This window comes from Xiphias gladius, chromosome 14 (genome assembly GCF_016859285.1).
Source record: "Xiphias gladius isolate SHS-SW01 ecotype Sanya breed wild chromosome 14, ASM1685928v1, whole genome shotgun sequence".
NCBI lineage: Eukaryota > Metazoa > Chordata > Actinopteri > Istiophoriformes > Xiphiidae > Xiphias > Xiphias gladius.
The window spans coordinates 16,310,983-16,326,349 of NC_053413.1; the positions used below are offsets into that span (position 1 = coordinate 16,310,983).

The 15,367-nt window shown below is 41.5% G+C and overlaps 1 protein-coding gene across 1 annotated transcript in view; it reads left to right on the forward strand.

Moving 5' to 3' along the window:
• Nucleotides 1-15,367, forward strand: part of phlpp1 (PH domain and leucine rich repeat protein phosphatase 1) — a 45,256-nt gene that overhangs the window by 24,138 nt on the left and 5,751 nt on the right. The window contains exons 2-10 of the mRNA XM_040143681.1: nucleotides 4,209-4,405; nucleotides 5,389-5,514; nucleotides 6,450-6,598; nucleotides 9,907-10,053; nucleotides 11,495-11,722; nucleotides 13,041-13,243; nucleotides 13,606-13,666; nucleotides 14,314-14,409; nucleotides 15,065-15,220. Coding sequence (XP_039999615.1) covers nucleotides 4,209-4,405; nucleotides 5,389-5,514; nucleotides 6,450-6,598; nucleotides 9,907-10,053; nucleotides 11,495-11,722; nucleotides 13,041-13,243; nucleotides 13,606-13,666; nucleotides 14,314-14,409; nucleotides 15,065-15,220 — 1,363 coding nt within the window. The remainder of the gene's footprint in view (nucleotides 1-4,208; nucleotides 4,406-5,388; nucleotides 5,515-6,449; nucleotides 6,599-9,906; nucleotides 10,054-11,494; nucleotides 11,723-13,040; nucleotides 13,244-13,605; nucleotides 13,667-14,313; nucleotides 14,410-15,064; nucleotides 15,221-15,367) is intronic.

The window sequence follows — 15,367 nt, forward strand, 5'->3', positions numbered from 1 at the left end:
GCTCAGTCATGAAAATATGCTCATGCTGGTTACCTTTGCCAGCCAATGAAGTTGGAAGGCGTAACCAGTCTGTTGAGTCACCCCAGTTAGTTTGTCTCACTGGTAACAAGATATCACATGGATTTGGATGGAATGGGGTTGACAGATAGCTTCCTGCCTTCTTGAATTACTTGATTAGACTTTGGTGGTGGTGATCTGGAATTTAAGATTGAAGTGTACCTATTATTCTACATTCTTTTTTTTTTTTACCTTCTTTTATTTAGGTTTAAAGCAGATAAATTAATATTACTAGCAGTTCATGTATTCAAAACAAAGAAAACATTAAGTGTAAGCCCTATTTATCAAAGGACACCTAAATAGCAACATGAAAGCATCATATTATATAACTTGTGTTTTTCTAGGTACATGCTCGTAAATGTTGTCCTTTAAAACTCATATCTTCAGTTTGCTTCATTATCTAATGTTCCTTATCATTCCCTTCCCCATGTTTCCTCTTAAAGAAAACTTCAGGCCCCAGTTTAACTCACTTATCTAGACCACTTACTTGGAAGTGAATATGAAGGAGGACACCCGTCCCGTCCATCACATTGTAAAACTACTTGTGTGTACAACTAGGTGCAATAGATGCCACGTGGTGTCTTGTCTCTCCAAGTTGACATGTTACCTCAAATCAGTAATGAAGTTGTGGCATGAAATGTCATTATAATCAATAGGAATGATGGTCAAAAATATGAAAATAAGACCCAGGTTGTTAAAAAAGAAACAAGCTTTTTCTTTAAGCCATTCTTTAAGCCATTTCCTCCACTCTCCCTCCCTCGCAAAACTACGCACCACAAGTATTAGTATACGTATTTGGCATTTTGGTCCCAGCCTGCACCTGCACCACTATGTACATATAAATGCCCAGTCATTTAACAGCATTTCCTGTGGACTGGATGGTAATGATGACTCTTTCAAGAGAGAGCAAACCTGCAGTTTTATTCACTTTCTGCACACTCCACTTGTTTCAAAAGTGCAGTCAAATGAGTGTAGAGATAAAAAGTGAAGAGAAGGGGAACCAGAACAGAGAAGGTAGAGTTTGGAGTATTTGGAGGCAGTGCAAGTCAGACTCAATAAAAAAGCCAGCAACGTTCACTGACTTCCAATTTTCAGTTCCAAAGTTTGACAATTCAGCAAATTTACTTTTTTTATGGAGAGGATGTCCAGTATCCTTTTCTAACATCTCCGAGTTGGAGATGAAAATGTGAAGGATGTTAACTGTACTTTTTCTGAAGCACAAGATAATTCGATTAGAGCAGAGCAAATGTCCACTTCATGTAATCTCAATTGATAAAGATGTCTGTGGGGATTTTAATAAGGCACTATAAGCAAAAAGTAAGAACAATTTTTTTATCCAGATATTTAGGTTAATTTGCTAACAATATAACTCCAAATGGGATTTCGGCAGGATTTTTACACATTAACTTGTAAATACAGTGTAAGAAAAAATAATTTTAATGTCTATCAGATCCTGATAGCTCATTAAAATGTATTTATCCATATTTATCTCTAGATAATGTTTGCCAGGTTTTGATTACTGCTGTGAATTCAAGGCTGAGTGCCAGAGAACAGAGAGAAATTGTGAGAAAGAGGTGTGCTTTTATGCAACTTAAATTGTCGTATACAATATATTATAGATGCATGCATGAACAAAGCTTCACAGCTTTGTGCGTGTGCGTGTGTGTGTGCGTGTGCGTGTGTGTGCGTGCGTGTGTGTGTGTGTGTGTGTGTGTGTGTGTTAAGGGCATTTGCTGTTATAAGACCATATTTAAGTTGCCATTGTTTGTTTGGCAGGTGTGTAAAGAATCCTTCATTTAAAGGAATAAGATGCACACCTTTACCTCCAGAACCACCCACAAGTTTATACACAAATTGAAGTGGTATTTTTTAAATTTTTTTGCATCACGTTTATTTCACAAAATATCAAATACAAATTTCTGGAGTTTGCCATTCCATATGTTAGATATGTTGATGCTAGACTTAGGTATTATGTTATGCATGCTGTTGAAAGGTTCTTGCATGTATTCCTGACATGTGTGGCAAACGTTTGAATTCTTACACTTTGTCTTCAGAAAACTATATTAGTAAGGAGAATGGTGACAACATGAACTGCTTTGCAGGCTGCATCTCAAGCTTTTTACAGTTATTCAGAGAATTGCCCACGAGTTATGTATGATAGTCTGTGCTGTTTAAACATACCAATACAGCTCACCCTTGTAGTCAAACATGACTCCCAATCAACATTTAACAATAGTGTGTTATGTTACACACTCAGCATTTAGTCAAAGCAAACATCCTTTTGCAAACTAGGCTATTGATTGTGCTGTGAGCACAAGATTAGCTTGTAGCACAGAGGAAAATTCTGCCTCTTGGTAAAGGTGAATTCAGTTGTGTATGTGTTGGTGAAAATCGTTAGAATAAAATGTGCATGCATTGTCATGACCTCAGTTTCAGCTAAATCAGTAAGCAGACCTCTGGTCAGAATGTTATTAAACTCTGCCGAGTGTGTTGGATGAGAGCAGTGTGCAGTACAGTATTCCACTGCGCCAGCCTGACGGTGGGCATGTGAAAGACCTGAATTATTTAAAGCCACGAGAGCATGTGCAAGTTCACACTTGCTTAGCCTACTGACTCGACCCTCCCTCTGCTTCACTCTGTGTGTTTGTTGTGAAGTGAAAAATGTGTGAAGAGACAGTGCAAGAGGAATGCAGCTAGTTTACAGCAGGCCACGGTACGAGAGACATTTTCTACGGCCATCTGTCGCTTGGAAAGGAAAACTACGTAAACCAAGCCATGAATCTTTTGGCTGAATGGAAAAACAGTGAGGTTAAACATGCTGCGAGCAAAAAGCACAAAACTATAGATAGAATGGAAAAGCCGAAAGCCAGGCAGCCGGGCAGATAGAAGAGAAACAACAGGGGGGAGTAGGACAGCGCATGCCAGCCCGGGGAGGTTTGTGCGGAGGTGGAGGTAGACAGAAAGCAGGTGGATGTTTAGACAGAACGATAAGACAGCCTGGCTGACAGAACGCCTGATAAGCAGCCTGACTGTCAGGTTTGGCAGGCTGGCAGTGAAGTGAGAGAACAGGACATGGTGGAGAGGAAGACAGATGGGTAAAACAAAATAAAAGCAGCTCAGAGATTGTAAGAATATAATTTAGAACTGGTGCACCTGGTATTGAGTTAGAGAGTCTATTAATGTAGATCTACACTGAAAACAAATCTATTCAATTCAGTGTGCAAAGTAGGGCACGCAAGGCTATTTAGATCTTAACCTAACCCAGCATTGTGAGGGTACTGTGCTGATAGCTCTCCTGCCAACCACTGTGGGTATATTTCTCATTTTGTTTTCACGATGCTTAGAAGCAGCCCAATTTGAAATATCTCGACAGCCATTGAATGGATTGCCATGGAATTCTGTGCAGATATTTATGGTATCCAGGGGATAAAGCGGAATAATTTTGGTGCATCCAGTGCCACGAGCAAGTTTCATTTATCTAATGAAATATCTCAACAAAATGAACATCATTGATTCCTGAAGAATGTATCATAATGACTTTGGTGATCCCTTGACTTTGTCTATAGCAGCACTGAGAAGTTGACATTTGTGTTTTTTAGTGAAAAGTCTCTCTCAAAAACTATTGCATGAATTTTCGTGAATCTTGGTACAGACATTCATGTTCCCCTCAGGATGAATTTTGCAAACTCTGGTGATACCTTTAAATTTCATTCAACATCACCATCAGCTCAATTTTTTTTTCTTTTGGTCCAATACTTAGGTTTAGGACCAAAGACCTACAAAAGTAATAACATTCCCATCAGCTTTATCTGTACTTTGTGTTGCAAGCTAACACGTTAAACTATGTTAGTATTGTCATTGTAAGCATGTTAGCACGCTGATGTTAGCATTTAGCAGCGCTATACCTCAGTACAGTCTCACAGTGCTGCTAGAATGGTTGTCGACTCTTAGTCTTGTTTGGTTTTGACTTTATATTATTTTAAGTGTCACTGTTTACCTGTCTTGAAAATTACTGCTTTGACATTTAACTATTGTCTGAAAGGGATTTTATTCAGTGGCGGTATGTTTATACTAATCCTCTAACAGTACTGTGTCAAGGTCCCATCTACACTGCTAGTGAAGGCACAATATCTCAAATTCTTTTGTTCCAGGGAAACCCCAAAGCATCGAGAGCTCAGAGCGGGTCCAGCTGTCAGGGACATACAACGTTCGGAAAGGGAAGCTTCAGCTACCGGTCAACCGCTGGACCAGACGGCAGGTCATCCTGTGCGGCACCTGCCTCATCGTCTCCTCTGTTAAGGAGAGCCAAACAGGGAAGATGCACATCCTGCCGCTCATTGGTGGAAAAGTACGTAAAAATCACACCACAACAGGGCACGACTGGCACCACATAATCTTTTTTTTCCCCTCATCCTGGTCTTTCATGGACATGTTACGTAATTTGTGCTTTGGATCATAAACTCATAATGTCATATCACCAGAGAGCGACCTGACAAAGTCACTGTTATTACCCTCTGCAAATGTCTCCCTGCGCAGTGAAGTTAGTCCTTGATGACATTTCACCTTCAACTATCCTTTAGTTTTCAGTTTTCAGTTTTAGTCCATTTCTAATCTGGAGTCAAGACATGCTATAATGTTTAGTGTAATGGATCATATTTCTCTCTGCACTTTTTTAATCTGCCTACCTAAAAATGACCTTTATCTGTTTATTGCTTTATGGATCTGTGTATCTGCAAGGCCAGTAATTAAGCTCTAAGGGCTCTCCTGAAAAGCCCTTTCTACTTGCCTGACACAAAGGACTCTCCATGCCTCACCACACCCAGTTTTTAAACATTTCTCACACAGCACGTGACCTCTAGTCAACCATTTATCCACGCAGTGCGTCTGCATGTGCCTGTATGTGGTGAGTTTGTGTGCATGTGTGCCAGTATTCTATTCAGACACCATAACTAGTCAGCCATTCATTCACAGAGTCCATGTGCTTGAGAGTGTGTGACTCTGCGTGTCTAAAAAGCAATTTCGCATACATTTATTCTTGCTCATGTCATGCATGTGTTCATTATATGATCATGTGTATATTTTCACCAGTGTGCTTCTGGTTGACCGGATTTGTTTACCCTTCAGCCATGAAGCATCTTAATTCCCTCAACAGAAGCCGTTTCAAATAAGTACTAATCTATTTAGAAATCCATGTATCAGCTTTTCCTCTCTGCTCCCTTTCCTCCTGTTGTCTGACTCCATAAGCATGGGGTTATCATTTATATTCAGAGGTGGGTCAAAGATGTCAGTACTTCAAACTCTAATGTCACTCCTTTGTGTGTTGCGCTGCAGGTGGAGGAGGTGAAGAAGCACAGTCACTGTTTGGCCTTCAGCTCGGCAGGGCCTCAGAGTCAAACCTACTATGTCAGCTTTGAAAGCTTCACGGAGCACCTGCGCTGGCACAGACATGCTGCCAAGGTACTGCGTGTGTGCATGTGCATGAGAGTTAGAGAAGGAAAAGGAGAACACGAGCATATGCTCCCCGGCACCGCTTACGGGTCAGCTACATTGTAGATCAGAACAAGTGTGACTGCAAGTTGAACTATGAAAATATGGCGCTATACCCACTGCAGTCCCACTGCCCGTATGAGCTGAGTGGATTGAAAACTGCACATATTTCACTGCTGTCCACTCTGTAGTATATAACCCAAGTGTCTGGGTGCACTCATAAAAGAACACCCCTCATGTCTCTCTCTGTCTCTGACGCTTGCTGTCTCTCTCTCTCTCTCTCTCTCTCTCTCTCTCTCTCTCTCTCTCTCTCTTTCTCCTTTCTCCCTTTTTCTCATTTGAACTCAAGTAGGCCATAGCCAGAAAACCTCTTTTCTAAATATTAACAGGGACATGCATGTCACCAGCACCCAGAGGGCCACTCAGAATAGGGGCCTAGATAGAAGCAGCACGTGCCCCAGTGACAACTGCTGAGCCACTATTCAATTCAACTCTGAAAGGCTCAAGTTCACAGACTGTAGATTTTCTCCTTTAAGACGAGGTGGACGTTTATGCTGTCATTTCATTTAGACTGCAGCTTGTGTATTTCTGTAAATTTGACTAACAAATGAGCACAAGTTAACTGCTCTATCCACCTTCAGTTAACTAGATTACACGATGTCATGTGTGATGTTAGGTCCCTAACCTGTGGGACTCTCCCTCGACTTCTTCTAACTCTCTAATCCTAAGAAGATTGGCTGTTGAATGACTTTTGACCCCTTAGCAGCAGGGTACACAAACAACAACCCAGGGAAGTCTTGTGTGGAGGAGATAATCCTGTTAAACTCCATGTTTCCCTTTCTCGTTCTCTCTGTTACCTCTCCACTCTCTCCTCTCCCTCTCCTTTCCTCCCCAACTCCATCTAGATGGTGTCCCAGAGAATCAACTCGGTAGACCTGTCGTGCTGCAGCCTTGAGCAGCTTCCTCCCAACCTCTTCTACAGCCACGACCTCACCCATCTCAACCTCAAACACAACTTCCTGCCTGCAGACCAGCGGCTGCAGCAGCTGCAGAGGTACAGTGCCATCATAAATTTACAGTAAACACACCTGGGGCTAAATTATAAGTAGGGGAGGAGAGAGGAGAAAGTGGATGATTTAAAAAAAAAAAAAAAAAAAAAAAAGAGAGAGAGGGGACTTGAGGAGGTGCTACAGGTTGAGCAGACAGTGCAGGGTTATTTTGATCGGTTGGTTTGGGCAAGATGAGACTTGAGAAGGTTTAGCAAAGCTTAACATAATTTGGCCACGACAGGAGATGGGCTGGGTTGTTGTACAAGGAGGGAAGAGACAAGACACAGGCCAGCTTCAATGGACACAGCAGGTCATGGCTGGCTGGTTTGGACAGCTTTAGTTTTTACGTGCAATTTGAAAGCCTTTGATCTGAGCAGTCCAGGACTGGGGATATTGGCACTCGAGGACCAAAGAGGCTAGCCAGGACTGTTCTGTACCAGGCCAGGCCAAACGAGCTCAGAGCCCAGAAGGGTAGATGCATCTCCAGGGAAGCTTTTAATGTCCCTGGCCTCCCTCACTCTCTATCTCTGCGGGCACCATCTGCCGCATGCTTATCATGGTCCCAGATTAAAGCCCACATCCAAGACATATGTGTATGTGTGTTCATGTGTGTGTGCATGCATGAATTTCCATTCATTTACACACTGGTACACGTGCACGACTGCCACAGCATCTCTTTGTGAGATTATGCCAAAAGATTTTTTTACAATTGAACTGAATGAATTGTGTGAATCTGATGTCTTAGTATGTGTTTGCAGAATGGACTCTGTGTGTGTGTGTGCGTGAGGGAGAGAGAGCTGCTTGTTTGTATGGAACAGAAAAAGTGGCCGTAGGCTACAGATTTGGGTCAGTGCATACAAAGTCTTGATACAGTACGCATTTGATTTTTTTTTTTTTTTCTTTTTAAGATGTACGTACAGGAATGTGTATTTGTGTGTGTGTGTCTGTGTGTGTGTGTGTTTGGCTGTACATGTTTTTCTTGCATGCTTGTGTGTCTTCCTGAAAGAAAATTATGAATGAGTAGGGGGTCAGGATTTTATGATCCTCTGCCATCCTCTTTTTTTTTTTAATCCTCGTGATGATGACTGGTGTTAAAAAGAAGATGATGTGAGGGAAATAACTAACTTTTAAATCAGAGCAAGTGATCCAATGCTCCTCTTCTGGTCAAGTGAGATAACATCCGTTTAGCTTTGCCAAACCCCAAGTAGGCTCATCCGCATTTGACCCAGCATGAGAGAAAGAGAGGTCAGTAATGAGAAAGAGATGAATAGTTAGCTGAGAATAGAGGGGTTTTGACATGTGGAAACATGTAGCAGAGTTACTTGAGTACCCACGTTGCCCCTGAGAGACTGAAGTCAAAAGAGCTAGAGTCCAGAACAATAATACTCTGTGTGCAGCCTCTACGAATGTGGGTGTATGTGTTTTAGTGTGGACAGTTGTGTGAGAGTCTGTTTTTGTTTCAGTGTCAACACTGGCCTTCCCTGACATCTAACATGGAGTCATAGTGCTTTGTATTTTTCCAAGAGCAATGGAATGTGTGAACCTGACACATGCCTCTCCCCTTCTCTCTCTTTTCTCTCTGGCCAAATACTAACTGGCGGGTGCACTGCCAATCAGATATGCATAATCAGTTTTCTGGGATACTAGCTCTTTCCTCTGGCATAAGACTGCCTTCCCAGCATGCATGTCACTCGACAGAGGTCACCACGTACTGAGGGTAATGGCTGACGTTCCATGCAAATGATTGAACCACCGGCGTGTTTGTTTACATACGGTATGTATGGTAGTTCAGCAAGTTACGAAGGACATAACAGTCATGGAAATGGAGAGAGAAGGAAAGGGGACAGGCAGGCTAGAATAGTGGCAGAAAGACCAAATTTGAGATGAAGGGGGGTCTTTAAAGCCAAGTGAAAGGATTTCATTTACATTAACCTTTTTTTTTTTTTTTTTGCACCTTGGGGGCAGCAGAAAAAGCTAAAAACAATATTGACATATCACCTTATAAAGTTGATATGGTGAAAGTGTTAGAAAGGAGTTGCCTATTACACATTCAGCAGACACAGAGCAATTAACGTTTATTTAGAGTTGTGCTTCTGTTCACCTCAAGAATATAAGTCCAATATTCACTCTTCTTTTACCTCTTGTATGCTCTTCATCAATCCGGCTCCTGAGCTACTAATTGCTTCACTAGGTTCATCAGCTAGTTGCGAACTTTTTCTGTCTGCTGTTTGGAACTGGCCTGGTAGCGTACAGTCAGTTTATCAGAACTCCTTTGCTGAAAGAAAAAAGCAACTGTAGATAGGTTAATGAGAGTGGAATTTGTGGGGAGGAAAACCAAAACAGTGTGCTAAAAGAGGCTAAAAGGCTTCACAGACCTATGGGGAACTTCATTTTTGAGGATAATTGTCTTTGTTAAAAAGGATCACTGCAGCTTTAAATACACAAGGAAAGGAGTAAGGAGAAAAGAGAATGGCATGATAGGACAAAGTGTCAGAGCATGAAACAGACCGGAGGGGTTATGAGCATTACTCAGCAGATTGCAGGGGTTTATTTAATGGTTGAATGATATTTTCCCACACATCCCCTAACCAGTGCCTGCAAGAGTCACCATCAGCTGAAAATACTTCTAATCAATAGCCCTGTAATTCAGTTGCCTTCCTCTCCATCACGGTGTATACTGTGCGCATGTGCGTGTGTAACCTGTGTATGTACATAGGGAGGAAAATCTGACATCGTGCCAGTTTAAGCAGCTGCTCCAGCCCCCGGTGCTAACGTGGCACGCTGCCAATCTCCAGCTTGCCATAGCTCTGTGCACATGATAGGTGATAGCGAGTTGCATGTGTGTGTAGACACACCGCCTTGTTCCGTTGGCTCCCCATCCCATGAGGGGTTAACCCCTCTGAAGGTCAATGCTCTGCCGTGGGACACCACACCAGATGCCACTGGTCATCAGTGTTTGAATGAACAACATAGACGTCGATGCTGCGCTTGTTTGATCAACAATCAAATGCGAAGGTTTAGTCCTACCTTTTAAGGGGGGCCTTGTTTATGGGTGTGTTGAATCTAACTGTGTGTTTTTCACTTTAACAAAGTCAGTGTAAGCTATACTTTGTTACATTGCCCATGAATATATTCATTAATATATTTATGAACATCTTCTACTCTCTTACAATATTCATGTTGACAAGCTAAAACTACATCTCCACTCTCTTCTCTTCTCTTCTCTTCTCTCTTCTTTTCTCTTCTCTTTTCTCTTCTCCTCTCTTCTCACCTCTGTCTAAGATCTCGTTAATTATTTTCCGTCTTGTTTCAGGTTTTCCCGTCTTCGGAGCCTCAACCTGTCCAACAACCACCTTGGTCAGTTTCCACCGGCCATCTGTGACATCCCAACCCTGACGGAGGTCAACCTCAGCTGTAACTACCTGGCCTCTGTCCCCAACTCTGTGGGAGCTATGACCAAGTAAGTAACAGAAGGAAGGTGTAGATACAGACCTAATGTGAACTATGATAAGAACCAACGCTATTTGTGTTGCAAGATCTAAATCTTTGCTAAACTCAGAGGCTGAATATACCTGAATCTAAAGTTCATGCATATTGTAGTTCTATTCTAAATACACCTTAGCTGTTCTTCCTTTTAGTTAGTTATAGTTCTGTTAGTTATTGAAACGTTTTGTTTTTGGTGCTTACCTTAGGGCTACGGAACCAGTGAATCTTTTCACAGACCAACTGCATTTTTGCTGGTTTGAGTGGCAAAGGTTTACATAGCCAAATGTTACCTAGCAACAAGCACATGGCATACCAACCACCATGGTGTACTCTGCTAGTTTCAGCATGTGAGCAAATGTCAAAACAACTTGCACATTTCATCTGCGGTGCTTTCCAGTGACATTTTGTCTGAGTCATGGCCTTTCCCTGGTCTGTTTATTTTCCATTTAACTTGTCTTTCTGGTGTTTTTTTTTTTTTTTGCATTCATACAGTATATTCTCTGTTGTAAAAATGTCTTCACGGTGTTACCGGACCAATCTGTTATTGTGGAGAATCCAATTTTGGCCATCTCTTCTTGTATTTGGGTGCACATCTTAGCTTTTCTTTGCAAGCTTCTTGCATTTCTTTGAGGATTCTATTGCCAGTAAAACATTGACGTCTCTGTGATCGACCACTGAATTCCATTCATGAATTATGTCACTTGGTTCTAGTAGCTGAGAAATTATATTAAGTTTACTCGGTGACAGTGTTACTCTGCCCCCCAAAAATTGCAGAATTTGTAGTTCAAGGCCAACATTTTCAAGATGATGGAACAAAGCTGATTTTGCTGGCTGAATACCAATTTTTCCTCATGTGAACACTCAGAACATTTTAAGTTTTGGTTGAGCTCCAGTATCAGCCTGCTTGCCTGCGGAAAAGCCCAACTACTCACTCTATAGGGGAGTGTCAGCAAAATGCAAACATATTTAAATTGTTAATGAAATAAGGGCCTTAAACTTGATAATGTTTTATTATTTTAGTCCAATTTGCCCCTTTATAACAATACAGGATACTGCATTGTTCTGTGATTTAGCTTTGTTGGTACTGACAGCTCGGATAGGACATGTGCTTCAAACTGAAAGTTCATTTGAAAATAAATACACAGGTATGTGGGTTGAAACAAGGCTAGATGAGAAGTTAATCTGCCCGGAATGATCTGGTATGCCTGTAAATTCCTGAAGTGGCCAGTAGGGCATTTATGATGCCACTGCCATCTGCTGGATATTAAGTGTAGAGATTATGAATGCTGAAATTTCGAAATCGTAGTTCGTACAATGTCATTGATCCTGACCTACACCATCTGTGCAAATAAATAAAAATCTTTTCCTATCACCTTGAATGAAGTCAATCGTCTAATCTCATGTTCATCTCTCAGTTTACAGACGTTCCTCTTGGATGGCAACAGTCTAGATGAGCTTCCCAATGAGCTGGGTTCCCTCCAGAGGCTGAGCTACTTAGGCCTTTCCTTCAATCAGTTCAACCACGTGCCGCAGGTGCTGGAGCGTTTGGCCTCCATGGAGAAGCTGTGCATGGCTGGCAACAACCTAGAAACACTCACCCTGCAGAATTTCAGACTGCTCCGAGTCAAACACATCGATTTAAGGTACAACAGTACGGGCAGATTATTACAAATATAAAACATATTGATTATGAGATTATGATAGGGGTTTTATAAATGATTTTTGACAACTATTTCAAGAACAAGCATCACTTTAAATCCGCAGTCATACTTGTCCCAAGCACTGTACTCAGTGACACGTGATGCCACTAATGATAGAAACAAAAACACAAAGAGGAAGCCAAAACACGATCCGACAGCCAGACAGCACGGAATCAGGAAATCATTTGCCTGTAGTGGCTCCATCAGGTATCTCCCCATTGTTTGGAAAAGCAAAGTGTTAGAGTGACTTGCAGTATTTTGCAGTTAATACTTTACTCTGTCTGACTTTACCTAAGCAGGGTCTGTAAATACGTTTTCCAACATTTCGCCCGTGTTTGGAAAAAGATCACTTTGTATCTTTGATGAGGTTGTGGTCTTATTTTGAAAGTTCTGTTTCTTAGAAAACAAAACTTTCATAGTAGTGCTGAAAAAGTTCAATCAGTGAGTTGATAGTAATTTGTCTCCCAGAAATGCTAAACATTTGCTGTTTTAAGCCTGTCAGTTGTGATGATTTGCTGCTTTTCTCTGTTTCATGTCATTTTAAATTTGATATGTTTGGGTTTTGGACAGTTTATTGGACAAAATATACAATTTGAAGAAGCCTTCTTGGAATATGGTAAATTGTAATAAGAATTTTTAGAGTAGATCCATAATAGGTCAATTGAAAAAAAAATACTGACAGATTAATCAAAAATGAAAATAATCAACTGCTAGTTGCAGCCCTGTCAAGTCAATTGGCATTTTATGTTTTTATAAGTGAGGAGGAATAGAACATGAAGACCATAAGTCTATAATATTAAATATTTAAGACATTATAAATAAAGATCCAAGATTTTAAAACTCAGTCAAATATTATGAAATGTTTTTTCATGCTGCTTCTTTACACAATAACAGCGATAGGAGTTTATGGCATGTTAGTTTCATTTCAGTCCAGCAGTTTCTATTTCAAAATGTCCCTTTTCCAAAGTATGTTCTTATTTCACAAATGAATTTCCTCCAGTTACAGTTGGCTGTTGCTTTAATCTGAATCTAATAAGCCAAATTCAGAATTATGTATTTATGTATTTTATGTCTGATCAGTTTGAGCCATAGACAGTTTCGTCAGAGCAACTGAAAGTTAAACAGAACTCAGGCAGCTGCACAATATAACAGCTATCACCCAAGGCATGTTTGCTGCCTTACAAGAAAGGCCACAGCCTGTGCAGTTCAACGTGATCCAGTTGGAGTTGAACCTTTGCTTCCTCCCTGCTCCGTCTGTCAGGTTGAATAAAATCTCCAGCATGGTGCCAGATGAGCCTGACCTGCTGAGGCACGTGACCCAGCTGGATGTGAGGGATAACAGGCTGACGGACCTCGATGCCTCAGTCTTCCCCAGACTGGAGGTGCTTCACTGCGAGAGGAACCACATCGCCGGCCTCAAGGCCAAGGGTTGCTTTCTCAAAGGCATCTACGCCTCCAACAACGGTGGGTTTGGCACGCAGGACTTCATGTTCTTCTGTGCAGTCGTGTGATTAGAAAAGACAGATCCCCTTCCCTCTCACATCACCATCATCTTACCTGTTTGTAAACTCAATTCACTGACATGAATCTCACCTCATAGTTATCACACCTTTTCCCTTTATAACTATTTCACTCCATGCTCCTCTTTCTACACGCATCCATTTTTCTCATCACTGCTGCAGTTTCAGCGTCTCTCTCTTTCATCCCTCTCTAACTTTTCATCACCCCCCCACCAAACTCTCCCCTCCATTTTCCATCTACCCACTTTCGTAATAGACTGCGTCTGTCCTTGCTGTAGGTTAATGTGTTTGGATTTCTCCCTACAGAGCTACGACAACTGGATGTCAGTCCTGTGCCCTCCAATCTTAGTTACATGGATATCTCGAGGTGAGAAAAATCCCAAAAGTACATATATGAATACAAAAAAAGGAATGCAGCACTAATTGGGAAAACTAGTTTGAAAATGTAGCTCATTCACAGTACATCCTCTGTGCCCTGTAAAGGCACAAAAGCAGTAATTGGTTAGTGTGAGTGAGAAAATTTGCTATACGGAGCTTGTAACTGCATGACCTAAACACACGGTAAAAAGACCTTTGAAAGTGCGGTGAAGTGTGACCTCAGCGGGGCTGTCATTGTTTAACTGTATCAGCCGTGATCTTTGACATGACCTTTGATTGTTAAGTGAAAGATGTGCTTAGCGTCTATGCTCAATAAAAAAAAAAGCATGGAAAGAGTGCTTTACTAAGTGCTGAATTTATTTGGAATTTTTTTAAATTTTTGAATCCATTTTCCATGTTGGCCTTGAGAGTGTCACACTTTGGATAATCTGTTGAGAGTTGTGATTTAAAAAATAAAAGTGAAAAAAGCCGATTTACATCCGGAACTTAAGTTGCTGCCTTGTCTTTTCTAGAGCAGGACTGCTGGGAATTCAGATACTGTACATGCAGTATCCCAGTAGATTATATTCCATGTAAGGTGTCACATTTTTACAAACTGCACATAATTTATCATCATCACCCCCTCTCCTCCTGTAGGAACCATATGGAGTCCTTGCCAGACTGGCTGTGTGAAGCAAAGAAACTGGAAGTTCTGGATGTGAGCCACAATCTCATCACTGAGCTCCCAGCGTGGTGAGTCTCTCTCTCTCACTGAATGTGCAAGCCTGTAAATGGAGTACAGTGCAGTATTATTCTCCCTGCCAGCCAGTCATCTACCCCCATAGAGCCACGTAATTCACACAGATAGCCTGTAACCTCCACAGCCCTCGACCCTTCTCTTTCTCTTAACATAGCCCTTTTTAGAAGCTCAGCTCACTTCCTCCTCTTCTCTGTCTTTTCATTTTTTCTCTTTCTCTTTCTCTCTCATCCTGTGGTCTCATCCAGTGTCTGCAGATTTATTTTTTACCCAATAAGTGTCAGGATGATGAATTTCAGCTGCAGGCTCCACTAGAGGCGCTGCTATTTTCTGTTTTCACATCCTCATCCTCGCCCCCATCCTCCTGCTGCACTATCCTCACTTCCATGACTATTTCAGCCTACTTCAGTTACAGCTCACACAAGCCAGCTGTGTGTAAGCATAATGTGTTACCTGTTCACCAGTCATGTCATTCATCTATCCATCTATCTTTCCATTTTTCTATCCATCTATCTATCTATCTATCTATGTATCTACCTTTCTATCCGTCCATCCGTCTATCTGCCTGTCTATCTATCGGTTAAATAGAGTCCATATATTTATTTATGATGTAGTTTTGACCCAACCATCTGTATATTCTTCATGCTGCAGGTTGTTATGCAGCAACAGTCTGAGGAAGCTGAGTGCAGGACATAACCAGTTGCAGAAGCTGCCTGAAAGAGTGGAGCGCCCTCTGCTGGAGGTTTTGGACGTACAGCACAATCAACTGGTGGAGCTGCCCTGCAGCCTGTTCCTAAAATCTGACAGGTAGCATTAATCATCAGCTGGAAGTAATTTTGTGTTTTCATCAGATAACACACGCGACATCTGACAAGAAGATTAAGCGTAGGAAAAAAATGCAGGTATATGAAGATGAAGGACAGAAATTATAAATAGGATTTTTAATCAAGGACA